This window comes from Triturus cristatus, chromosome 4_1, assembly GCF_964204655.1.
Source record: "Triturus cristatus chromosome 4_1, aTriCri1.1, whole genome shotgun sequence".
Taxonomy (NCBI): Eukaryota; Metazoa; Chordata; class Amphibia; order Caudata; family Salamandridae; genus Triturus; species Triturus cristatus.
The window spans coordinates 637,945,923-637,968,545 of record NC_140585.1 but is presented as its reverse complement, the minus strand read 5'-3'; the positions used below and the strand labels follow the sequence as shown (position 1 = coordinate 637,968,545).

The 22,623-nt window shown below is 38.9% G+C and overlaps 1 protein-coding gene across 3 annotated transcripts in view; it reads right to left on the bottom strand.

Annotated features, from left to right (window-relative positions):
* Positions 1-341: 341 nt before the first annotated feature.
* Positions 342-22,623, bottom strand: part of EPYC (epiphycan) — a 165,277-nt gene continuing 142,995 nt past the window's right edge. For all 3 annotated transcript variants that reach the window (XM_085653021.1, XM_085653019.1, XM_085653022.1), the window contains 3 exons: positions 17,918-18,120; positions 11,754-11,849; positions 342-1,063 (listed from right to left, as the gene is read on the bottom strand). In XM_085653021.1, the coding sequence (XP_085509147.1) occupies positions 893-1,063; positions 11,754-11,849; positions 17,918-18,120 (470 nt within the window). In that variant the 3' untranslated portion in view covers positions 342-892. The remainder of the gene's footprint in view (positions 1,064-11,753; positions 11,850-17,917; positions 18,121-22,623) is intronic.

The following is a 22,623-nucleotide window of genomic DNA, read 5'->3' as shown; positions in this document are numbered from 1 at the left end:
ATTAAATAAGTAGTAGACAGAGGCATCACCAACAGATCTGAATGCACCTAAAGTACATTTATTTGTGATGTGCAATATTTCTCAATATTTTTGGGGGGCTTTGCACGTAAACTTGTTTAGAATGTCAACATTTTTCTTAAATAAACAATTATATATATTTATATACTGAGAAACCAAAGGTCTGTCTGCCTGTGTTGGAATTACAAATAAACAGCCAGAATGTATGTGGATCTTTAAAGGAAACGTGTTTTTGTTTTCCAAGAGAACTGAAATTGGAAATCTTTAATCTAATTTTTGAAAGCAGCAATACAACCCAAAAAACGTTATTTACATCAAACCAAAACATTAACACATAGTACTTTTTATTTAAATATGCATTGGTAATTGGAGGTAATATCAATATATTGTTATTAGTGTTGCTTGTATTGTCCTGAAATCCTGTCTGCCGACACACACAAAGTAGAGACACAGCGTACACATTTGAAGAGCGAACTAAGTTGAGTACGTAATTAGAACCATGTTGAAATCTAAAACCAGCACACTTTATACATAGAAAAAAGTGAATAAGAAGAGATAAATGACGGACTGAAATTAGGGTAAAAAAAACTGCAATGAAGACCTGTGCCAACATTTGTGCTTTACCATAAAGCTTCATCTGCTCAGGTATTTCTGAGTTTACTTATAAACAACTATGTAAAATGATACAGTCCAGCTTGAAGTGAATCAACAAACTCCATTTGTTATGGCATTTTATTTAGTTGTATTCTTGTTTAGTTTATACATTAGGACATTGTTTATACAATAAAGGTTTTATTGCTTCCTATCTAGCAGTAATTGGTGTATTTATGTATAACAAATGTTTTTCATACTGTTTGGTTGGCCTTTCCATAATTTATACAAGCCTGCCAATAGGCAAACGAGGTAGACACATAAAAGCTTGTGGAGTTTTGCTCAAATTGATGGGATTTCCATCTAATCTGATATCCTCTAGAGCTCTGCGGGCATATGAGACATCTTTGACATTGCAAAATGTGTCTTCATGCATCTCTTGAATGTTGTTATCCTGAAATAAAAAATACAAATTTAAATCTCTTAAGAAAATATACATCTGTTTTTTATGATCCTTCTTATTTAGTATTCAATGCATGTTTCTTTGCAGCTTAATGAAAAAAGCATACATAAGTAATACATCACTAATTTCGACGTCAGTCCAAGATACTAAGGTGTAGTGTTTCAGATAACCCAGTTAATATAAAACAATTGCATACATTTTTCACAGATAAAAGCTCACATTTGTTCCAAAATGAGAAACTCTTCTCGAATCTTTACATGTTACCTGTGTTTCTAACATTTTTCTTCTGTTAATTCTTCACAAACATTGATACAATACCCACTAAATTGATATAGAAGTCTAGCATTCCTAAAATGTTGATGATCTAACAAAAAGCCTCTAAACCATCATGGTAGGAGATACAGTTAGATGTTGGTTTGTTTTTGGGATTATTTGTTTAGACATAGGGCAATTTCAGCCTTCTTTCGTTAGACTGTTAGCGCCATTCCTCTACAACTACCCCCAAGAGAGAAATCCTGATGAAGGACATAATTGGAAAGCAAATCTCCTACCATATCTGTTATATTCTGACTTCATGGTTATGCATGCCCTGCCTGTAGAATCCTACAGTAATGACATGGTTTGGAATGTTGTCAGTCAAATGAGTCACAGTTGACTGGGCTGAGCTGCCTGCTGGCTGCTCCTGGTGGGGTCTTACTCTGGTCTTATCCTGATCTTTATCTGATCTACCTATGGTCTTCTTGTGATCTTGTACCATCTTCTAATAAACCTCCTCAAATCATCTCAACTGAGTGGACTTGATCATTACAGTATTTTGGCGACGATCTTTAAAGAACCTACTTCTGTCACCTCTTCAAGGACTTCAAGCAACTTAAAATAAAGAAGTTCCTGTATCTCAAGTCAAGGTACCTCAACTGGCATCCTGACCCCACCAGTGACCTCCCATCGGTCGCCCACAACAGTCTGCCAGTTGTACCTTTGCATCTGGGGAAGTGCTGCTTCTGGAGCTGTTTATTCAAACTTGGCATGTTTACTCCCCACTATTTCTACGCGGCTTGTGCTGTGCTTTCAACTAAGGATAAGCTCACTAACGTCTGGGGAAATGCCGTGCCTTTTGTGAGGGTAAACCTGACGCATTTCAAGCGTCATCTCCAACAAAAGACTTCATGGATGCTGCGCAGAGTGAGCTTTCACACACAGTAAGCCTTTTCTTTTCTTTCAAGATTGCTGCGCAGAGTGTGACTCGCATGTACATTTTTACAAGGGAAAGACTGTCTGACTTTGGTTGTGTGTGCCTGAGGCCTGAGGGCACTGGACCACCCGTCCCTACATACTGGAACTACCACAGAGTGACGCGTGAAGGTGCGCAAACAGTTTTATATGGACTTCCCTATCTGAATCTGCTGAGAGGATGTGTTTGTGGCCTGTGGATGTTTCCACAGTGAGATTTCACACCATGGAGAGCTCTGACCCATGTCACAGGGTCTCATTGACGAACTACATGCAATTACGCCCTCTCAAATACAATATCTCAATGAGGGGTGTCAGGTGAGATTAATTTTGTCTTTGCTTCTTGGTCTACGCTGAGGCCTAGTACCTGTTTCTCAACTGCCACGTTTACTTTTAAAAATCAACTTTGCACAAACTATTGTCAGCGCACGGAATTACCTGCTTGTGAAGACGCGCCTATCGCTCGTGCCTCCATTTGTGACATTGCTGGTTCATCGGGGATCTGACGTTGTAGACTCCATGATCCCCTGTGCTGTTGCTGGACGTTCGGCAGTGAATGCGTGCCGTGAGCCACCCGGCTTGCGTCTCTTCTGTGTCCCGCCATCTTGTTATTGGCGGATCAAGGCTTTCTACATCACTTGTCAATGGAAGTTGGGAGTGTTCTCCGGTTACTTGCCAGCCTTTCTCAATAAAGTTTTTACATTATGGATGCGTCCACCTATGCAGTGTCACAACGGGAGGATTTTGTTTTTCAAATTTGAATTAGTTTCATTTTGTCTCGAGTATTTTACTTTTCGGTTATAGTTCAGCTTAGTTCATTGGATACTCGACAACAGCCAAGTAAACACGCTTTCAACGTTTGGAAAGGTATATTTTTCATGTTAATGGACATTCTACATCGGACTGTGACTGTGGGTATAATTTGTTCCGGTGAGTTATTTTCTTCGTGCCACTTTTCAAGTCCATTTTCTATTGACTTTTTGCCTGCTGCAAACTACTTTGTTTTCATGCCAAGTTCTTTGTTTCTTTCAAGGATTTATGTTCTTCAGTTGGCATTGAATCTTGGCGGAGTTCTTTCTACTGGATTGTCATCAATAAATTTTTGCAGGCCTTTCTATTCATCCCGGTGAAATGCACAGTTATGTTTATGGTTTATTTACATGCATGTTTTTGGATTTAATGTATTTACCAAATGGTTATGGTTTCAATCATTTAAGATGTGTGTGTGTTTTCTCTGACATGTCATATGCACGCTTTTATCATATTCTGTATGTTGGGTTCTCTCACCCTCATGACTGCACTGCAGTAATGTGTTCATGCATGTTCTCTTTATAGTTGTAAAGGTTACACTCCTTTGCAGCAGTGCGGGTTCCTACCCGTACGCTTTCTAATGTACCTGTCTACAGGGTGCGACTATGCAAAGGTTTCAGTCCTATTGCATAAGTGTGGGTTACGACCCGAACACTGTCAATTCTACCTTTTTACAGGAATTTCATGCAAAGGTTACAGTCCTTTTGCATTACCAGGGGTTCTTACCCAAATATTCCTTTCATTGGTTGGAATATGTCATGAGTACTTACTCATATGTGCTACATTACTTCAGTGATTTTAGGTTTTTGGTGCACAAGTCATCTCTTTTCCAAGAGATCAGTCGTGGGTTCTCACCCATGCAGTTTAGTTCACATATTTAGCTTAGGTTTATACCTTATTGAATGCTTTTCATATTTTCATTGCTAAGTATGTTCTGTTGATATTATATTTTATTGCTATTTTTGCACTGTTATCTTTGCATTACAATTTTGTCATCGCTTTAAGATAGTGGTGTTTAGATGGGGAATTACCTGGGTTACATTCCCATTTAATGCGCAACAAATGACCTCCACTCGAGGTGAGCAGTATGGGTCACAGTCCCATCACTGCAGTGTACGACATTTGACCTTTACACAAGGTGTGTCGTTCTTCTCAACAGTGCACAACATTTATTGTCTTTACCCGTTGTTGGGTATTAGAGTTTAGTCTCTTCACAACCGTGCACAATATATTTTAATGTGGTGTGTTTATTGGGTTTTATCTCATCAGTTTAGTGCACAGTGTGCACCCGTTCATCACCCGTTTTTATATTTCCTTTACAGGGTATTTGGGCTTAATACATTTATCCTACATAGGGTGTGTTTGACCCCTTGGTGCGCAACTTTGTTCTACCTCCCTCCAGGGAGCTAAGCATGGGTGTAATTAAATATATGGGTTCACACCCATACCATAGGGGTTTTAACGCTAGGTTTTGTTCTGATTTTATTTCCTATCTTTTTACACTCAAGGCGACTATGCATAGGTCATTGTCCCTTTGCAACTCATGTATTTTACTGTCACTAGAGATATGTTTTGGGTGTACAGTTTACAGTCCATTTTGCTCCACGCAGGGTGTACGTTATGGGCGTCAGTCCCTTCTGCTTATTTGTGCATGAATCAATCAATCTGACACACTGTCTGGCGAAGAAGTATGTTTGCTCATGTGGGTACAAGTCAACTAGATTTCGTCATTTGCAGAGGTTATTTCCTCATATCAAGCATTCTTGGCATTTGTTTTTTTATTGTCTGCTTGATTTTGTGTTCCATGTCGAGTGAAATGCTCGTCTAGACTTAGAAGCCTGCTGGATATTGTGTATTCAACCGAGTGTTGTGTGTTCAATTGTTACAAGGGAAATACATTTTCTATAACGTTTTGAGTAATTGTTTTTCAGCGAGGCTACATGGCAGTTCAACCGCTGTGTTTTTTTTTTTAAAAACTCCTCGTGCCTCTCTACCACGCACATTATCTCGCACTCAGCCATACAGAGCTTCTCTTGCCTCCGTGGTGTTTTTGCACAACGTCTAGGTTTCAATCCTGGGTGTTTCGTCATCGGTGCATGTGCAGCTTAAAAGACCTTCACACAAGGTTCATTGTTTGGTTAATATTTTGTCTCATAGTACATTATGTGTACATCCACTATGCACAATCTCCTGACCTCTCCGGAGGTGTGGTAGTTAGGTTTTTGCCTTTCATCCCGTACGCAACATGTGACCTCCAGTCGAGGTGCGTCCTAACTTGGACATTACATTACATGACGTATACATTCACTACAAGGCGTGTTCTTATTTTACTTAAGGTGGTGGTTTTTTTAAGGGGATTGACAGTTTGTATTGGTTAATAAGTTAGGAAAAGTCACACGTACTTGTCTTATTTAGTAAAACACACCAACCAGCTGGGTTACTTGGTGATTGAAAGACAGCACCCGAGTATTCTGTCTATTCAGTATTACCTTAACATTTATATTAAGAAGTGTATTGTGTGGGGTGGTATAGTGTTTGTATCATTTTCGCAAAGTCCTCATGCATATTTGTAATATTTTTTTTGTATATAGTGAACTAGGTTTTCTACTGTTTCTGCTCAAATGCTTATATGCACCATATAGATACTGGGGAACGTTAGGCATGTTTATGTCTTGTCCCTTATGCTAGGGTGCCTTGTGTTTTCTAAAGCTCGGGTGAGTAGTCGCTCACCGGCGTGGGATCACCGGTCTGTCTTCATCACTTTTGTCCATGGACCCTAGGTATACACCAAGTTGGTAAACACCGTCAAGAGTCCATTTCACTATTCTGTTTTCACTTTCATGGAGGATCTATGTAAAGGTTCACCGTCAAGAGTCCCTTTTTGCATGCTTTTTGCTTCCCTACTCTAGCTCTGCATTGTGTTTTAGTTGTACAATGATTTTCTTGGATTTACATTGTGAGTTCAAGGACCCGAAGTTCTCACTTTTGGAGTCCATTGTTCATTTGTTATTTTCACATTACAGTCTGTGTTCACCATTTTTTTTCCTTCATGAGATTGTACGATTAGTTCAGTTGTTCTACATTGTACGTTTTGCTATGGGTCTTAGTCCTTTTACACATTTATGCATTATATTGGAATAGTGTTGTTAACATTCTCCACATGCTGTTCAAAGATTCTTTGGTCATGATCCGTATACTGTCTTGACATTGACGAAGTTGTTTTTTGTTATTGTCCTCAAATCATCTCAACTGAGTGGACTTGATCATTACAATATCATTGGCTTCAACTTGGTCTTACGCTTTTATAAAAATCAACAAAAACATTGTCTCCTCACCAGCATGTTAGTGCATGGCTACTCATAATTTACATCTAACCTCTGATTCCTTATTTGCTATGATGGCGTTGTCAGACACACAGGTAAGATCGATGTCAGGCCAAATAGCTGGGACAGGAAATTCCCAGATATGAAGATGTAATCATTTCTCAGGTGAGGGTGACTTATATTTAAGAAAGTGGTAAATCATTTTGGTGAAGTGAAGCTGAGTCACCATGTGTCAAATATTTTATGTTATTTATGAATCCCGCAAATGCAGTGTGGTCATTTGGGCTTTTTAAATTAAACTTTGGTAGGCAGTCGAGTAGTATGTTAGTCATTAAATCAGGCTCATTCCATCAATGCTAGATCTGTTGTTAATTTCTTCCAGAGTTGTGGGTGATCACATGTGGGAAAGAGGGGGGAATGCTTGCAGTATTGTAGATGCTGGTATTAGTTTCTGGCTTCCATAAAGGAAAAGCTCCTCTTGGTTTATTTTTTTCAATTTACATTATTGATATTGACACTTCAACTGATCAAAATCGCCACTTCATTCTACTTACCCTTTGCCTGGCAAACAAATTACAGTATCAAGCATCCATTGCAATTTTAGCTATTTCTCCCACTATAGACATGCTTTTGTTGCTTTAATATATTACATTTGTTGCGCATTTAGTAATCATAGGTTTAGCGCCTGGATTAGAGTTAGGCGGATGGAATACTCCATTACAAATGTGATGTATATCCCATCCGTCATATTACAAGTAAATTATATTCAAAGGCACTTGTAACACGGTGGATGAGACATCTGTAACATTTGTGAAAGAGCATCCCATCCGTCAAACTCCAAATAAGGCCCTTAATTCTTAAAGGTGTGGTCTTCAGGTGTGTTTAGGGATCTTAGGGTGAGATCATTTTTCTTCAGTTGAACTGAACACCCAGCCTGATGCAATTACAATTTTGCAGTCTAATCCCCCTCAATATAAGCCTCCACAGTCTGTTTGAGCTGTTATCCTTTAGTAAAGGACAAACAAACAATAGTATACATAAACTTGTATACAAACCATTCAACAAGGCCTTTAGTACATGTGTGGGCTTATTAAGGGGGAATAGCAGCTAATCTCCTACTCAGCACTCTCTGCACTGTAAGTGAAATCTGTCAAAGCACACTCAATTACCACAATGCAATTTTACTTAAACTGTAGATTTGATTGAGATATATACTTGACACTAAATAACATGCACTTTTCCTCCTAACCAAAGAATGATTAAACATGAAATGAATGCATCTAATGAGAGGCCATCAAAATATTGGAAATCATAATTATACTCTTGAGTCAAGTTTGAAGGTGGATCTTTTTGTGTACCTACATCTCCCTATGGTTTTTCTATCTAATACGATTCATGAATATTCTAGTCTAGTAAAAGAATTAGTGTCTGTGGCAAGCATGTCCATGTTAAAATCTGTTTGATTATATTTAATTGTCCCATTAGCTAAAAATAAAGTGAGCTTGCTTCCTCGACCTCCACCATGCCAACCGTAACACCATCACAACTGTATAATTCACAATTGGTCTCATGTAAGTGTGGAAAGCTGAACTTCTTTGTAGATGTCCCATCACCTTTTGCCCCCATTTGAACTAATCGATGCTGGTTTTTCGACAGTGCACTGAGGGCTACTAACCAGACTTCAGTGCCAATGTTCTTTCCCTAAAACAAAACACATGGTCAATTGTAACCTAATTGGCAAGTACTTTAGCACCCGTGTAAGTCCCTGGTAAATGGTACCTATGGTACCCAGGGCATGAAAGAGGGTCCCTATGGGCTGCAGATTATATTATGCCACCCTAAGGGACTTACACAAAAACTGCATGCCGACTGCCACTTTGGCATTCATGAAAGGGCACAAGCCCTTCTGAAAACACAACATTGCTCACTCACTGTGTGCAACACCCACACATAGCATGCATTATATTTAACTCACCCCTACAGCAGGCCTTAAGATCCCTAAGGCAGGTTGCAATATATTACATGTGAGGACATATCTGCACAAGTAGATATGCCCCTGTGATGCCTAGTTCCATTGCTAGAGCACTGCAAGTGATCAGGCAGCCATGTTGGCACTGGTCATTACAAGCTAGCCAGCTGCATAATGGCTACACTGGAAATGATGGTGTTTAGTATCAAACACCTCGTCTCAATAAACCTATATTGATGCCAGTATTAGATTTATTGGGCTATGGACCCAGAAGGCACCTGAAAACCCTCTAATTCTCCAGTGTTCTGGCTTAATAGTATCATCCAGCCTGCCACAACAGACAAATGCCTGACCCCCTGGAGGTGAGAGTCCTTGCTCTCAGAGGTCATGAACAATGCCTGCTCCTCAGGAAAGTGATCACACCTCCTCCAGGAGGATGGCTAGCAAATTAGCATGGCCAGAGGATTCAAAACCTCTGTCACCTTTGACATGTGACCCTGGCTTCCTCCAGACCTGGAGAATGCCACCACTGTCCTGGGGCCCATTTGGTACCAGAGCAGGTGGCAAAAATAGCTAGTCAGTAGACATGTCATACTATCAGGCTAGGCAGTGGCGGACAGCATGGCTCGTGTGTGGGGTCAGGTGTGAGGGGTCACAGAGGAGGTGTGGGGGCATGTGGGGGACATTGCGATGGCGAGAATGAGCAAAATAAAAAAAATACAAAAATCACTTACCTTGCCGCTGCTGGGTCCTGCGTCTCTGCTTCCACTCCTCTGTCTTCAGAAACAGGAAGCAGGCAGCCAGGCTCCCTCCCCTAAGCCAATCATAATGCTGCAAAGCAGCATTGTGATTGGTCTGAGCGCTGTGAAATGGCACTCAGCCAGGGGCTGGAGGGGTGGGCATGTTCTCCATGCAGGCTGTAATGCAGCCAGCATCGAGTACATATGACTGATTTGGACAGCCCGAGAGGGCCGACCAAACAGTCATTGCGCACTTAGGAGTGGGCAAACCACTCCTTCACTGCCCTGCTCTGAGAGCAAAGCAGCCCAACCCACCCACCCGCCCACAAAGCAGCATAAAAGTTAGAAAACGATAATAACTGAAAGTTATTATATTTTATGTTTTTGCTTTTCACAATGCTTGAAAGCAGTGGGGCGACACACCCTTAAGGTGGGCCACCGGAAGTGGAGACTCAAAGAAAGTTTCCACCATATTGTTTTTGGTGAAACTAGAAACTCTGGGTCAAGCTTATGCCCGTTCCCCACAGGAAGTGGTCATATAGGGGGAGTAGTCACCTCTAGAGTGGGTAGCCCATTGGATACTATCTTTATACTCCCTAACACTCTGAAATTCAGTATTTAGGTGGCCCCCTGACCCCAGTAATTCAGTTTAATTTTCTTGGGAACAGAAGAAGGACAATGAAAAGCCAACAATGCAAGAACTGTGGATACGCATCGAAACTGCCACCAAGCCCTGCCTGGCTGCTGCTCTCCCAAAAATTGGCAGAAAGGTCTCACCCTGCTGCTAAACAGCCTCCTCAAAGCCTTGGGGGACTGTTCAGCACTTTGACAACCAAGAAGCAACTCCCTTGGGGTGGAGGAGCCACTCACCTGCAGCTGCATGCATTGAAATCACTTTTCCAGTACATCATCTTGCTGACTATCGGGTCAACAGAGGGTGAATCACACCAAGAAGAGGCCACCATGGTTCTAGGAGGTCAGCTCTGTCTCCTTGCTGAGTGTGGAGACACCAGGACCTCCAGGAGCCACCCAGCATCAATGCCCTGGGTATCGTAGCACTTACAGCAACCAAGGTATTTTGAGTGTCCACCAACGCCAACCTACGACCTACCAACGAGGGACTTTAAGCACGATGAGAGTGTCACCATGAGTGGCCCTGCAGTCTTGTTTTTCTCCCCTCTCCAGGTCAACCCAGGAAGTGAGATACTCTAACTCAAGAGATCCACTGGCCAAAACACCTCTGCACCCAAGCACCACAGCCGGAGTTTGGGTAAATCAATGGTGTTCCCTTTCTCCAGAGACCCTCAAAAGCTGAGCCCACCATTGATTTCTGCTGGAATTGTCCCTAAGTTTCCAAAGTGCAGCCTTCCTTTTACAGGTACCTGCACATAGACTTTAACATGTAGCCCACAAGGCTACCAACGGGACCAGCACCTCTGCATCCAGACGCCCTAGGGCAGGTAAATCAAAATTGATGGTGGTTTCTTGGCCCATAAGCACCTTATGTACCAAAAGGTACCCTAAAGAACAACTTGCAAAAACTGTATGAAGTATGTGTCTGCACCATACGATAACATTAAAACGTTCAAGGCTCATACCTCAAAAACTGTTATATATTCTATTGCATTATTTTAAAAATCGCTAAATCTAAAAGTACTTACCAGATTCCATTGATTTTGCATTCTAAAATTATATAACAATCTGTGTTATTTTTCTAAATTGTTCCTAGATTTCTTATTGAGTGTGTGTCTCATTTATGGACTTTGTGTGTACAACAAATGCTCAACACTCCTCTCTGATAAGCCTAAGCTGTTGGCCCACACCACCACAAAGAGAGCCATGGGATTGATATAGTAAGCCCTGTAAACCAAATAAAGGTCGGTCTGGACCATTTGCATGGTGAATCCTTACATTGGTACACTACATAAATAGCCAACTTCCTACAGCAAACACACTTATTCATACGCTCACCGATTAACACATACCACATGCATATATTTACTCAGAGTCACCTATTCACAAGGGACTCCAATCCAAGTAAACTTCCTAGGCAAGGTGGTGCTGAAGATTGTCTTTCCCTGGCTCTGCTAAGGCCTGGTCATAGGGGGAACAGCATGACAGCAGGGACAGATGAAAGCTGTCACAATTTACAGCTTGGGCTTGTCTGACCCAGATCTATACTTCCTCTGCCACTTCACAGAGGGGGGAGTGATTGGGGGAGATCTTTGCCTCAGTGTCGACTAATGCAAGCACACTCACTCAGGCAGAGCAGCAAGTTTTATCAAACACAACCTCCATATACAAATAGTGCACATGTTCAAAGCAATCACTGGATACGTCGATGACCCATCTAAGCTAATGATTTCCGTCTGTGACAAATGGAAAGTGGTGGCACTCCATGCACCATGCCCTAAAGGACCAGGCACAGTGTTAATTGTGATACATATTTCGCATAAGAATTGTGAAGACCCAAATGAGCATCTGGGCATTGAACAGTAATTATTAATGGGTCATAAATCAACAAAAACAATGCAATCCTAAGTAACATCTAGGCATGGAGAAACGTTTGCACATTTGGAAATTGAAAGTGTAATTTACATTTAACCTACCTGCAGATGGAGAGACTGCAGTGATTCGGGGAGAGGGAGTGGGATGTGATCCAGCTCATTGCCCGAAAGGTAAAGATGGTGGAGATTGGCCATGTCCTGTAGAAAATAAAGTTTCACAAGTTAAGGTTCTCATGATACTGCGATGAAACACGTTAAAACGTATTTAAGACTTCCTCATTTGATTTGGTTAATTAGTTGGTAGAACTATTACTCCGTTTTGGGGACATCAGTGCAGGCACCTAAAGCCAATTGTTTAAATTAAGATAATGTCGTCAGAACAGCTTAATGTATCGTAATGACGATGTTCTACTGTGACACTTAGGCCCAGCCTTATCCACTTACAAGATCACTCACGATCTGCTCATTCGAAAAGGAACTGGATTTTAAAATAACTGGAATATACTTCCTTTAACAGTGAAACATGATGCCCCTTATGCTTATATTCAGATACAAGTGAGTAGCATTTTTATGATCACATATATAGAGCTAGAACTAAATAATGTAAAGGAGTCAATTGTAAAATTAACATCCATTCCATAAAGCCCATCATGAAAACATCCCTGTATTCCTCAATGTCTGGACCCACATACCCCCAGTGGGTATTTAACTCCAGTCTTTAAACAGCACTCTCCTCTGAGCCTTTCATTCTTAGCTCGAAGCTTATCCAACTTTCCAGATGATTCTGAAAAGATGCTAACACTTTTCTAAAATTCTTTCCCAATCTCCATCAAGAGTTACAAGCTCCCAAGCTTTTCTATCGGGGGCAAAGCTGGGTAAAAAACAGAACAACAGCAGGTTTTAAATAGGGCAGCCGGGCAAGAAGAAATAGAAGAAGCCATACATTCAATGACGGCTGCAAAGGCATCAGGTGTATACATTGCTTAAGTGAAACCTGCCACTTCTTATATTGTTCAATAATATATTGAGAGGTGCCAGATTCACCACAATCATTTAGCCATTTTGAGAACCGGAGATGAACCATGGAAATTGCATTTTCTATAAACCCATAACATTATTAAATACTGAGTATAACATGTTAATGGAAATTCTTTCAAAAATATTGGCACGTATACTAGCTGAACGGATTTTATTTGAGGGCTACTGCTATTCTTAAATACCCAATATTTATGGAAATATTTATGGAAGGTAATTGATTCAGCTGAGGATCGTTCTGTGTGCCGAAGTGCATTAGACCTGCTGAACTGGAAATTGCTGATAAGGTCCTGGAGTTTATGAATGTTCCCTCTCAGCTGACTAGGTTGAAATGGCCACTGCACCATGGGTCTATGGGGAAATCTATACTACATAGAGAACCAGAAGAAATCTTAATGGAACAGGGTACCCATTAGAGATCGCCATTGTTTGCTATTTGCTCTTTACACTGAGCAATTATCTTGCTATGTTAACTCAGAACATTGATAAGGGGAGCTCCAAAGGTCCATAAAGCCATAAAAATAAGACCATAGCTTTCACTCGGTCTTCAACACCATGAGTACTTTCTCAAAATGTCATGGTATAAATAAAATGTTATGAAGACGGAAGGAATGCTGGTGAATTGCAGCCCTCTATACTTGCCAAAAGAATCCTGCAACATAGTAAGTACACAAGCGATTAATACTGTCAAATTAAATCAGGTTACTGTTTAAATTAAAGAAATATTTTAGCATCATACACAATTCATCCTTGTTAATAGTTGGTGGAGTTATTATTTATTTGTTTCGGACTCTACCATATTATCTATCTAGAAGTTAAAAATAATCAAGGGGATGATTTCACCATTCATATGGGGCTACAAATGACCATATTTTGCTTGGAAAATACTATCCTTCCCATGAGAGGACAGGGATGGACAATCCCCACTTTTGAATTGTAGTATCTGGCAACTATGTTCCATAAGTTGCAAAAATCATGGTATCAGTGATGAAACACACAATCAAGGTGCTCCTTTAAAGGCAATCACAGGGAAATATGTTGGCATGGAAATATGGTTTCCAAGCTTTTGCACGTGAATTTAATAATCCCGGAATATAGATATATTTACAAAAAGCTTTACACCTTTAAGTATCTCTGTAAAGCCTATTCATTTTGCATAAGAAGAACCACAACAGTTAGGTAGAGTGTCGCTCCAGACTTCCCAGAAGATATCTCGAAAACAATCTCAGAGTGAGGGGAAAAAAGTAATTGGGAATTTGACTAGCTTGGGAGTCGAGATACAATTATGACATTCAAAGAACGAAAAAAAGGCTAATCTATAGTTTTATATTCAAGTATCTGCATTTCAGAAGCTATTTTACAAATACTCAGTGAAGAGAGGTCTCAGGAATATCCCACGAGATATTTCATTGTCTGTGTGACATCAGGAATCAGGAAGGTGTCTGAGTTTCTAGAAAGATTACCAGAACAGCAGTGAATCGTTTTCCTTTACGGCTGTGGCATATGAGTCTATCATGGCTGGAGCACCGTAAAAAGCTAGCTGGCCAGGATCACGAGTAGGACATCTGTCTCACAAGAGGCCGTGGCAGTATCTAAGCTGCAGGAAAACACTAGGAAGCGGCCTGGCAGCTTCATGTTGTATTAGCTTTTTGCTGCTGCTCCATAATTTGCCATGCCCATCCCTTACCTTTGTTGTTTAATCCCCATATGTGTCCTCATTTCCCTTGATGTCTTTCTTGTTTACACTGACCTTGCTCGTTGGACTCTGTCTTTGACTTGTCTCCTCTCCAGCTCTTTGACCCTTTGGATTTTATTTGGGCTCAGGTGGTTCACTGAGGATTGACCTGTTCGACTCTCTGACCCATTTTCACTGTTATACTGACCTTGCTCTTTAGACTCAGCTGTTTTGTCTGGCTTTGTTTACCCACTCCCTTTTCTCACTCAGAACTCTCCCAAATCCTTGCCTGATTTTGAGACTTACAGGGTTCTTTTCCGCCTGTGAGTATTCATTCGTATTACATATTTCTTTGGAATGGCCTGAATTTTGTCACTAAAGTACCACATGTAGCTTTTTCAACAACCGCCTGAGAGTCTTTCGGAATAACTGCATTGTGTCCAAAGACATAAGACCAGAGAGAGCCATACTAAAGTAGAGTTGGGCATGCTGCTTTTCTCTCTCTCTCGCATCCATTCCCATGCGCCTCCGGTGTTTGACCCTCTCTGGTGCAGTCTACTTAGAACGGGCAGGGAAACTCTAAGGGGAGTGAGGTGGGTTGTTGTCAGAAGTCATTGAATAACATTTGCAAAACCTCACATGTGGTAAGGCTTTATGCTATACTTAATATCTGGATTTCAAAGCTTCAAATTATGAAAAAGTAAAAGAAACCTGGTAATTGGATTTAGGATCCCGATTCAATGATGAAGAATGGATGAGTATTAACAGAGAAATACATCAGCTACTTAGTTCCATTCTTTACCAAATTCACTATATCTCTGTTAATCAACTATGTCTAAACCCAGATCGGATTGAATAAATACATTCTCTAAGACAACCTACTCAGCATATAGAAGATGCCTGACCAAGACTGGTAATTGGAAACACATATTTTTGAACATCAAGAAAATTAGATGCTTGTGACAACCAATATTTAAATGTTGAGGGAGAGGGTGAAACGTATATTAGTCTCAGACACAATGCTGGGTGGACAATGGGACTCTCCTAAAAGGGGTAAAATGGATATGTCTTTCTATTTTGGTTAAATAGGCACTATGTCTGGTATAACATAAAAATGGAGACCCAAGGAGTGCCCTATAAGTGAAGAATAAATCATGCACTTTAAAAAAAAGATTTCAACATTAGGAGAATTCCTATCTGATCACTGAACACAATGTTAACTTTCAATTGACAATTGACAAGCCAATTTTTCTTAAATCCTATATACATTTCATAAGTTTTAAGCCAGCTGAGCTTGCTTTCAAAGTTTTTTAGGATATCTGAAAATGTTAGCATGCATTTTAACAAGTTGTAAATACCTTGTATACTCTATCAAAAGTGCAAGTTGTGAAGAAACTATATACGCTTTGTATAGATGTTTCTGTATTTATACCAATTTTTAAATGTTTTACAATAAAGGTAGGATAGTTTGAGCTCAACATTTGAGACATTCTAAACTTTATTGACAAACATGCTGGAATTGTGTTTGAAATGTTATAATGGCTATTTTTTATGTTTTAACATACAAAATTCAAGCTGTGCAACATCATTTCAGTAATAAAGGATTGTGAAAAGATCAAAATCTGTGCAAATATATTACATTTTATTACACTATCTGTAAAAAATGTTTATAGCAACATATAATAGTAATTTGTCACCTTTTCCACAAACAATGGCATAATTTGGAAAATTAGATCTTCTCTAAGATTTTTTAAAGGGGGAGATCAGTTTACATTTTTTGAGCAATATAAATTGTACAATTATGCCATTAAAGATCCTTAGAATTGTTAAAATAACCAAACCAACTCCAAGAAACATTGATATTGTAACTTGTGAAGTGAGAATTGGGAATATCACCTTTACCAAAGGGGGGGGGGGGGAGTCTTCCTCTAGTTTTCATTTTCTGAAGGATTTATTGTGTTATAGAAAAGGCTAAATACCTTGCATTTGGAATTTCGTCCACCAACAATCTTTCCCATTCAGGGAATGTAATGAGAAATGTTAAAAAGCCTGACATTTCTTGTGCAGGCAATGTTCATTGAGAATCTTTAAAGCGAAAAGCTGAATAGAACAGGAGATTTAAAATGGCAGCTTTGTCATCCACTTTTTATTTTGGCAGGTGGTTGATATAACCCAGAGGAAACACCTTGACACCACCATCTGCTCTACCAAGCTGTGGAAGGAATAGTGTCAATAGATGGTGGCAGATCAGGACGCCAGTCAAAATTGTTAGGTCTTCCCCCAAATATCATAAAAGATCTGCTGTGAAAATCCTCAGAAAGGACTGGATGTGTGGCACTATGCATTGCTTACTTTCAGCTTCATTTCTAGAGACAATTTAGGTAGCAGATATCCACCACATGATGAAAGCATTAGCAGATTTTCTACCAGAGGTTATCTCAGAGTCGTGAATCTAAAGGTGACTATAATAACTTTGGTGGAGGAACTATTATTAAATTGGGTTTGAACTAAAAAGGAAACAGGTCTACCTCTTGCCATCTTTCCAGAAGGACTTAATTCACCACAATTCTGGGCACAAAATCTGGGGCCTAAATTCTAAATTAAACTCTCAGTTAGTCAGTTGAGTCAATGTATTTAGTTACATTCATTAGTGATAAAGCAACCCCAATCTTTTTAGGAAACATTTTGCCAATGGCCCTTGGACATTGTGCTTCCTATTCTGCTGCTTTGCGGATTAATAATACCCTGATTACATTTTCTTTTTCCTCCCTTGCTATTTTAATTTTTTTATCACAGTGTATGGTACTTTATTACCGTATTTGTGCCATTCATCAAATACTCTGGTACATTTGGTGCAGAAAGCCTATATATTTATTACAGATTTGATGATTTAGTATATTGACAATCAATAACAAATTATTTTGGGGCATACATTAACAACTGCATCTAGTTATCTAATCACTCAATTGTGTTGCATACACTTGTAATGGAATGACAAGCAAACCAAATGGGGACCATCATGTTAACTTTTTTGCCTTGACATTTTAACATACCTTGATGAAACCCTTCTCAGAACTAGACCTTAACACAAAAACCTTCAATTACAACTGTCATTTCTTTTCATCTCATGGGTCTGGAAAATATATTTATTTAAATCTGTGTCCACAATATTGCTAAGTACATAAGCATCAATGCATCAAAATATGTTGGCTAACGTAAGTGGCATTACATAGGATTCAATTGTTACTGTTATCTCAGGGTTGACCTCTTATTAGCGCTACATTCTACTGTGTTCTTCTGAGGAGCTAGGGAACAACAACAAAAAACAGTTCTGATAGCAAACTGTCTATCAGAGACAACTTTACCTCTGTTCGTGGAATACATTCATGGATTCTGAAATCATGATTTGCCAAGCCAGTGCTAAAGGTAATTACCAGCACCTAATGAGCAGTGGTTTCTAGACATGGATAATCATAATTGAAGTCCATGAATGAAATATTAAAGGTCTCTGGTCTGCTAACTAAAACCCCATCATTTTTAATTGCTAAGAACTTGCCTTAAATGCTTCTTCTTTAATTCCTTTTCGGCCAAGCCTGTTGTGGCTGACATCAATAAATGTCATGGAGTGAGGCAATTCTGGGAGCTGCCGTATCCTGTTGTCTCTTAACACCAGCTCCTCAAGATTGGGAAGTCCTCTGAAAGCATCTTCATCAATGTCAGTTATAACATTGGATGTCAAATCAATCTTCTTCAGATTATCTGTTGGAAAGATGGCAAACTACTTGTAAAAATCTACAATTTCTTACTAAATATAAAAAAATAACATTAGACAGGTTTTCATTTTATAAAGCAGGAATACAATCAAGAAATATTTCATTTATTCTCCGATCTGCATCAAATGCATTATTTGTCATGGAATTTGTCTTTCTAAAATTTGACTTCAACTATGGAGAAAAACATAAAGAGTGACACCATTACGGTGTTTCTTCCCCTGCCAGGTTAGAGGCAGAAAAGCAGAAATTGTAGGTGTGAGGTTCAAACAAATTGCAATTAACACCCACAAACTAAAATTAATTTGTCAGGTAATTTTCCACATATCAGTCAAATGCAAATAGTAGTCGAGCTAAAGGCAGAAATCAATGTCTTTCTTGAATAGTAATGGAAAACTTTCACATTTTATTGTGGTGTATGAGGAGGGTTACTTCACATGAAATTATTAAACCTGAGATTGAAAAAAAATGGGCAAATATGAAAATGTGCATTGCAGAGATTTGATTATGGAGCATACCACTTGGTTTAAAATGCACATCAGAACATCTTGAGAAGTATGAATACACATTGAAATCTACAACATTCAAACATTTTCAAAAGCAGCCCTGGGATCTCTATGATTCCCCCGAAAAACAGAAATATATTCCAGACATTGGAAGCATGCCCAGACTGACCATCCAGGTTACCAAGGAACTCCACTGAGTCTGTAGGCATATAAGCTGGTAAATTGGCACTATTTCTCGTTCTTTTGGCATCCATTTCGACATGGCTGTCGCTTTTCTGAAGCAGCACATTTCTGTGGAAAATTGATAGTCCGGGATACAACTTTGCTGTTTGAAAATCTCAAACAGGGAGTGTAAGACTGATAGCTCCATCTTTATTTAAAAGATAAATCAGCTTCATTGGAAAACAATCAGAAATATTCACTTGTGTTCTTAGTGTCCCAATGAGTGTACTAATTATCAAATATTACAAACAGACTCATCTCTGTTTCTTCATTTTCATAACACATTCAGATGTGTTTCACGTTTTACAAAGAATACTAGGTTAAACAAAGAGAGGACCTCTGAGAGCAGACCCTCGGAAAGATAATACAATTTCTGCTGACTGCCTGAAATAAAGCAGAGGTAATTAAGCCAAACCAACCAGATGTGTCTTATTTATGTGAATCTCCATGAGCACAATGTTATTTCATCAACACAAAAATAGTAATCTTGATTGGCCCACCAATGATATTCTGTAAGCTGAGAATACGTGATAGGACAGCGGCAACCTTATCTGGTGGACTGTGTAAATTAACCATTTGCAGATGCACAGGATGCCTTAGTCGCTGGCTACCACAACGCTCTGGTAATCATCATTTCCCTTTATAACATTTAATATATTTCTCACTAGAGGAAAATGTGACATTTCCAGAAATGTCCTATTTTGCAAATCATTTAGTTTTTTAGATTTCAGAATTTAGGACCAGATGTACAATACCTTTTTTAGGTAGCAAGTGGCCTGGTTCGCAGAATCTGGCCATATGCAACTGGAAAAAAACATTTTTCTATGCACCAAACCCTATTTAGAGATTCAGTAACATTTTGCCGAATCACAAAACGGTCTTGCGATTCGGTATTAGGAAGGGGTGTGTTTATGGTGTCCCTTTCTAAAAGAGACTCACAGTGGTATGTGTGAATGTTTTGCAACTGACATGCAGACGCAAAACATTCACATGTTATCACCTACTTCAAGCAGCTGGTCACCCATTCGCAAATGGGAAGTGGTCCCCAAGGGACATCTTTGTGAATGTTTGAAAAACGTTTTTTAAGAGTGGCAGTGTGCCCATGACCCACTGCCTACTCTTAAAAAACAAGCATTTGCAATGCAATCGGTCTTGCCTTTGGGACCTTATATGTATTTCGCTATGCAGCACATTAGCCTGGATCCTGAAACATCTACCGTTCTTTAAAATGGTGGAAAGTAAGCACCAAACTGCGTGATGCGCCAGGTATGGGAACACATGGAGAGAAATATTGCCTTTCAGCGGGATATTGTATTGTCCAAAACTCTATTTTTAATATAAAATCAGGGTCTTCGGTGGTCATATCACTGAAGATACAAGATTGAAAAAAATATTATTGTCTATGGGTGCTTATGGAAGACAATTTCTATGGACTGGAATCTAGAGTATGCCAATGTGATTCTGGTATTTTACTGACCTCTGCTGGTCGGTTTTCTATCATGAAAGTTAAATAGAGGCAGTTGCCAGAAAAATTTAAAAAAGAAAGTCCCTCAGCAGAAAGCAATTCTGGTATTTTACTGACCTCTACTGGTCCTTTTTATTAGACAGTTAAATAGAGGCAGTTGAAGAGAAAAAAAGTCCCTAAGCGGAAGCAGACAAGTCCTAGGGCTGATCTTCAGAGCCCACAAAGTACATTCACATATATGTATATACTAATATATAAGTATATACTAAATATACTAAAGTATATACAAGAGGTCTCGAATGCTCGACCTAATGAAAAGCAATCTTTTAATTTTTCTTTTTAAAATGTGTCCCATTTTCTGTTAAGGAAAAAAGACTGCATTAAAAAAAAAACATTGCTTTATTCAAAATGAATCAATGTGGCTTTTGCAATTCTCAATGGGTCACAATCCAAGACCTATCTAATGAATAGTAATGAGGTAGGTCTTTCTGCGAACCACAGGGAATCGCTAAGTGTGTGACACACACATTTGTACATCGATGTTTTCAATCACCTGATAGCGAATCGCTAAAATTGGCTAATAGGTAATCACAAAACCTCGATATTGTACATCTGGCCCTTAGAATAAAAATGGCTTCTGCCACCAAAGGGTGTCTTACAGCTGAGACAAGGTGCAACACTTAGGAAAAACAAATTGCAAAAAAGGAAGTTAAAAAGTGTCAATTGAGTAAGTCATATTTTACAGATGCCATATGGCCTTATTTGACAACTATAGCATCAAAAACCAACACTTCTTCAATCAACAAACATTATGTTTCGCGTTTTCAGAAAATTGTAACATGCAAGGTTCATCTTTACCACCATTTTAATTTAAGATCAGCTTGATGTGAGAATTATATGTGAGAAGTAATATAGGTATCCCTTCCAATAAGTCTTAAATTACAAAAAGAATATTGATCCTTTTCACCATTAAAAATGAAATTATCATTTGGAGCTCAAATAATAGAAGTTATTGACAAAGTTAATGGTGTTCTTTACCTATTTAGGAAAAATCTGAATCGGCTTCCTGGGATTCAAGACTGTGACCTTTGTCAAGTCCATTTGCTTTCAATGTACATCATCAGTTTGAAAATAAACCAATAAGTATTAATTCTGCACAGAGGACTCCTTTAGAAACACACTATAGGGAGCTGATTTTCACTTTCAGTAAAGTGCATGCTGTGGAAAGCTCAAATATAGATGTCAAGGAGTCGTTTTGTATTCCTTCGGTGTCAGGAAGAAAAGAAATAGAATATAGTTTCTCTGTCAGTATTATTTTGTTCAGTGCCCCATCCCTGTGCACCACAAGCAAATGTGGATGAACAAGTATCTGTAGTATTTAATGTCTGCAACATCAATATTTGAGTGAGTGGCATATCACATGTTTAAATATTAGAAATTGATATTTATCTGACACCCACACGCATAGTACATCAGCTCTGCTATTTACCCAGAAGCGATAAAATTGTATATCTCTGCTATTAAGCAAATGGCCAGCTAAAGATCTTAAATTTCACTATTTATCCCATGGCAGCCTAAAGAATAGAGCTCACATACTATTTGCCTAGTGGCCTTAATAATAATGTGAATGAGTTTTTTCTATAAAGCTGGACATGAATAAAGGGGACTCTCCAAGTTTTATCTCTTTATGTAGACTTCCGAAAAGAAAAAACTACAACTTGAAAAACAGAAAAACTGCCAGAAAAAACTCAAGTATCAAAAATCAGCAAAAAGATTCAAGAAAGTAAGTATACATAAATTCGTAAAAACCTATAAACGCACCAAAATAGCGAGCAAAATTCAATCTTACTACCTCAACCTCTACATACTACCAATATATTAACATTTAAAATGAAACTTACATTTTGTTTTCATTCAACAGAAAATAAAGCACCTGCTCCATATTAGAACACACAACATTAAAGCTGCAAAACTGTGTGAAACATCTAACATACAAGCATACAAGATAGAAGTAGCTGCCTATTTTTACATGAAAATAACAAATGTACAAACTTTAAAATATTATATATACTTATACTAGTACACTACTTTCAGCTACAATGACGGAGGCTGCAAAGTATATCACTTCACAGAAAGAAAAGCAGTTAACAAATGACCAGGGCTACACTTACAGCCAAGAAATTGCATCGCCAGAAAATATAAACTGGAAATGTACTAGATATTATTCTAATTCATGCTATGGGAGGGCAGCAACAAAAGATGATGTTGTAATTAATGTAATAGAGCACAACCACCCCCA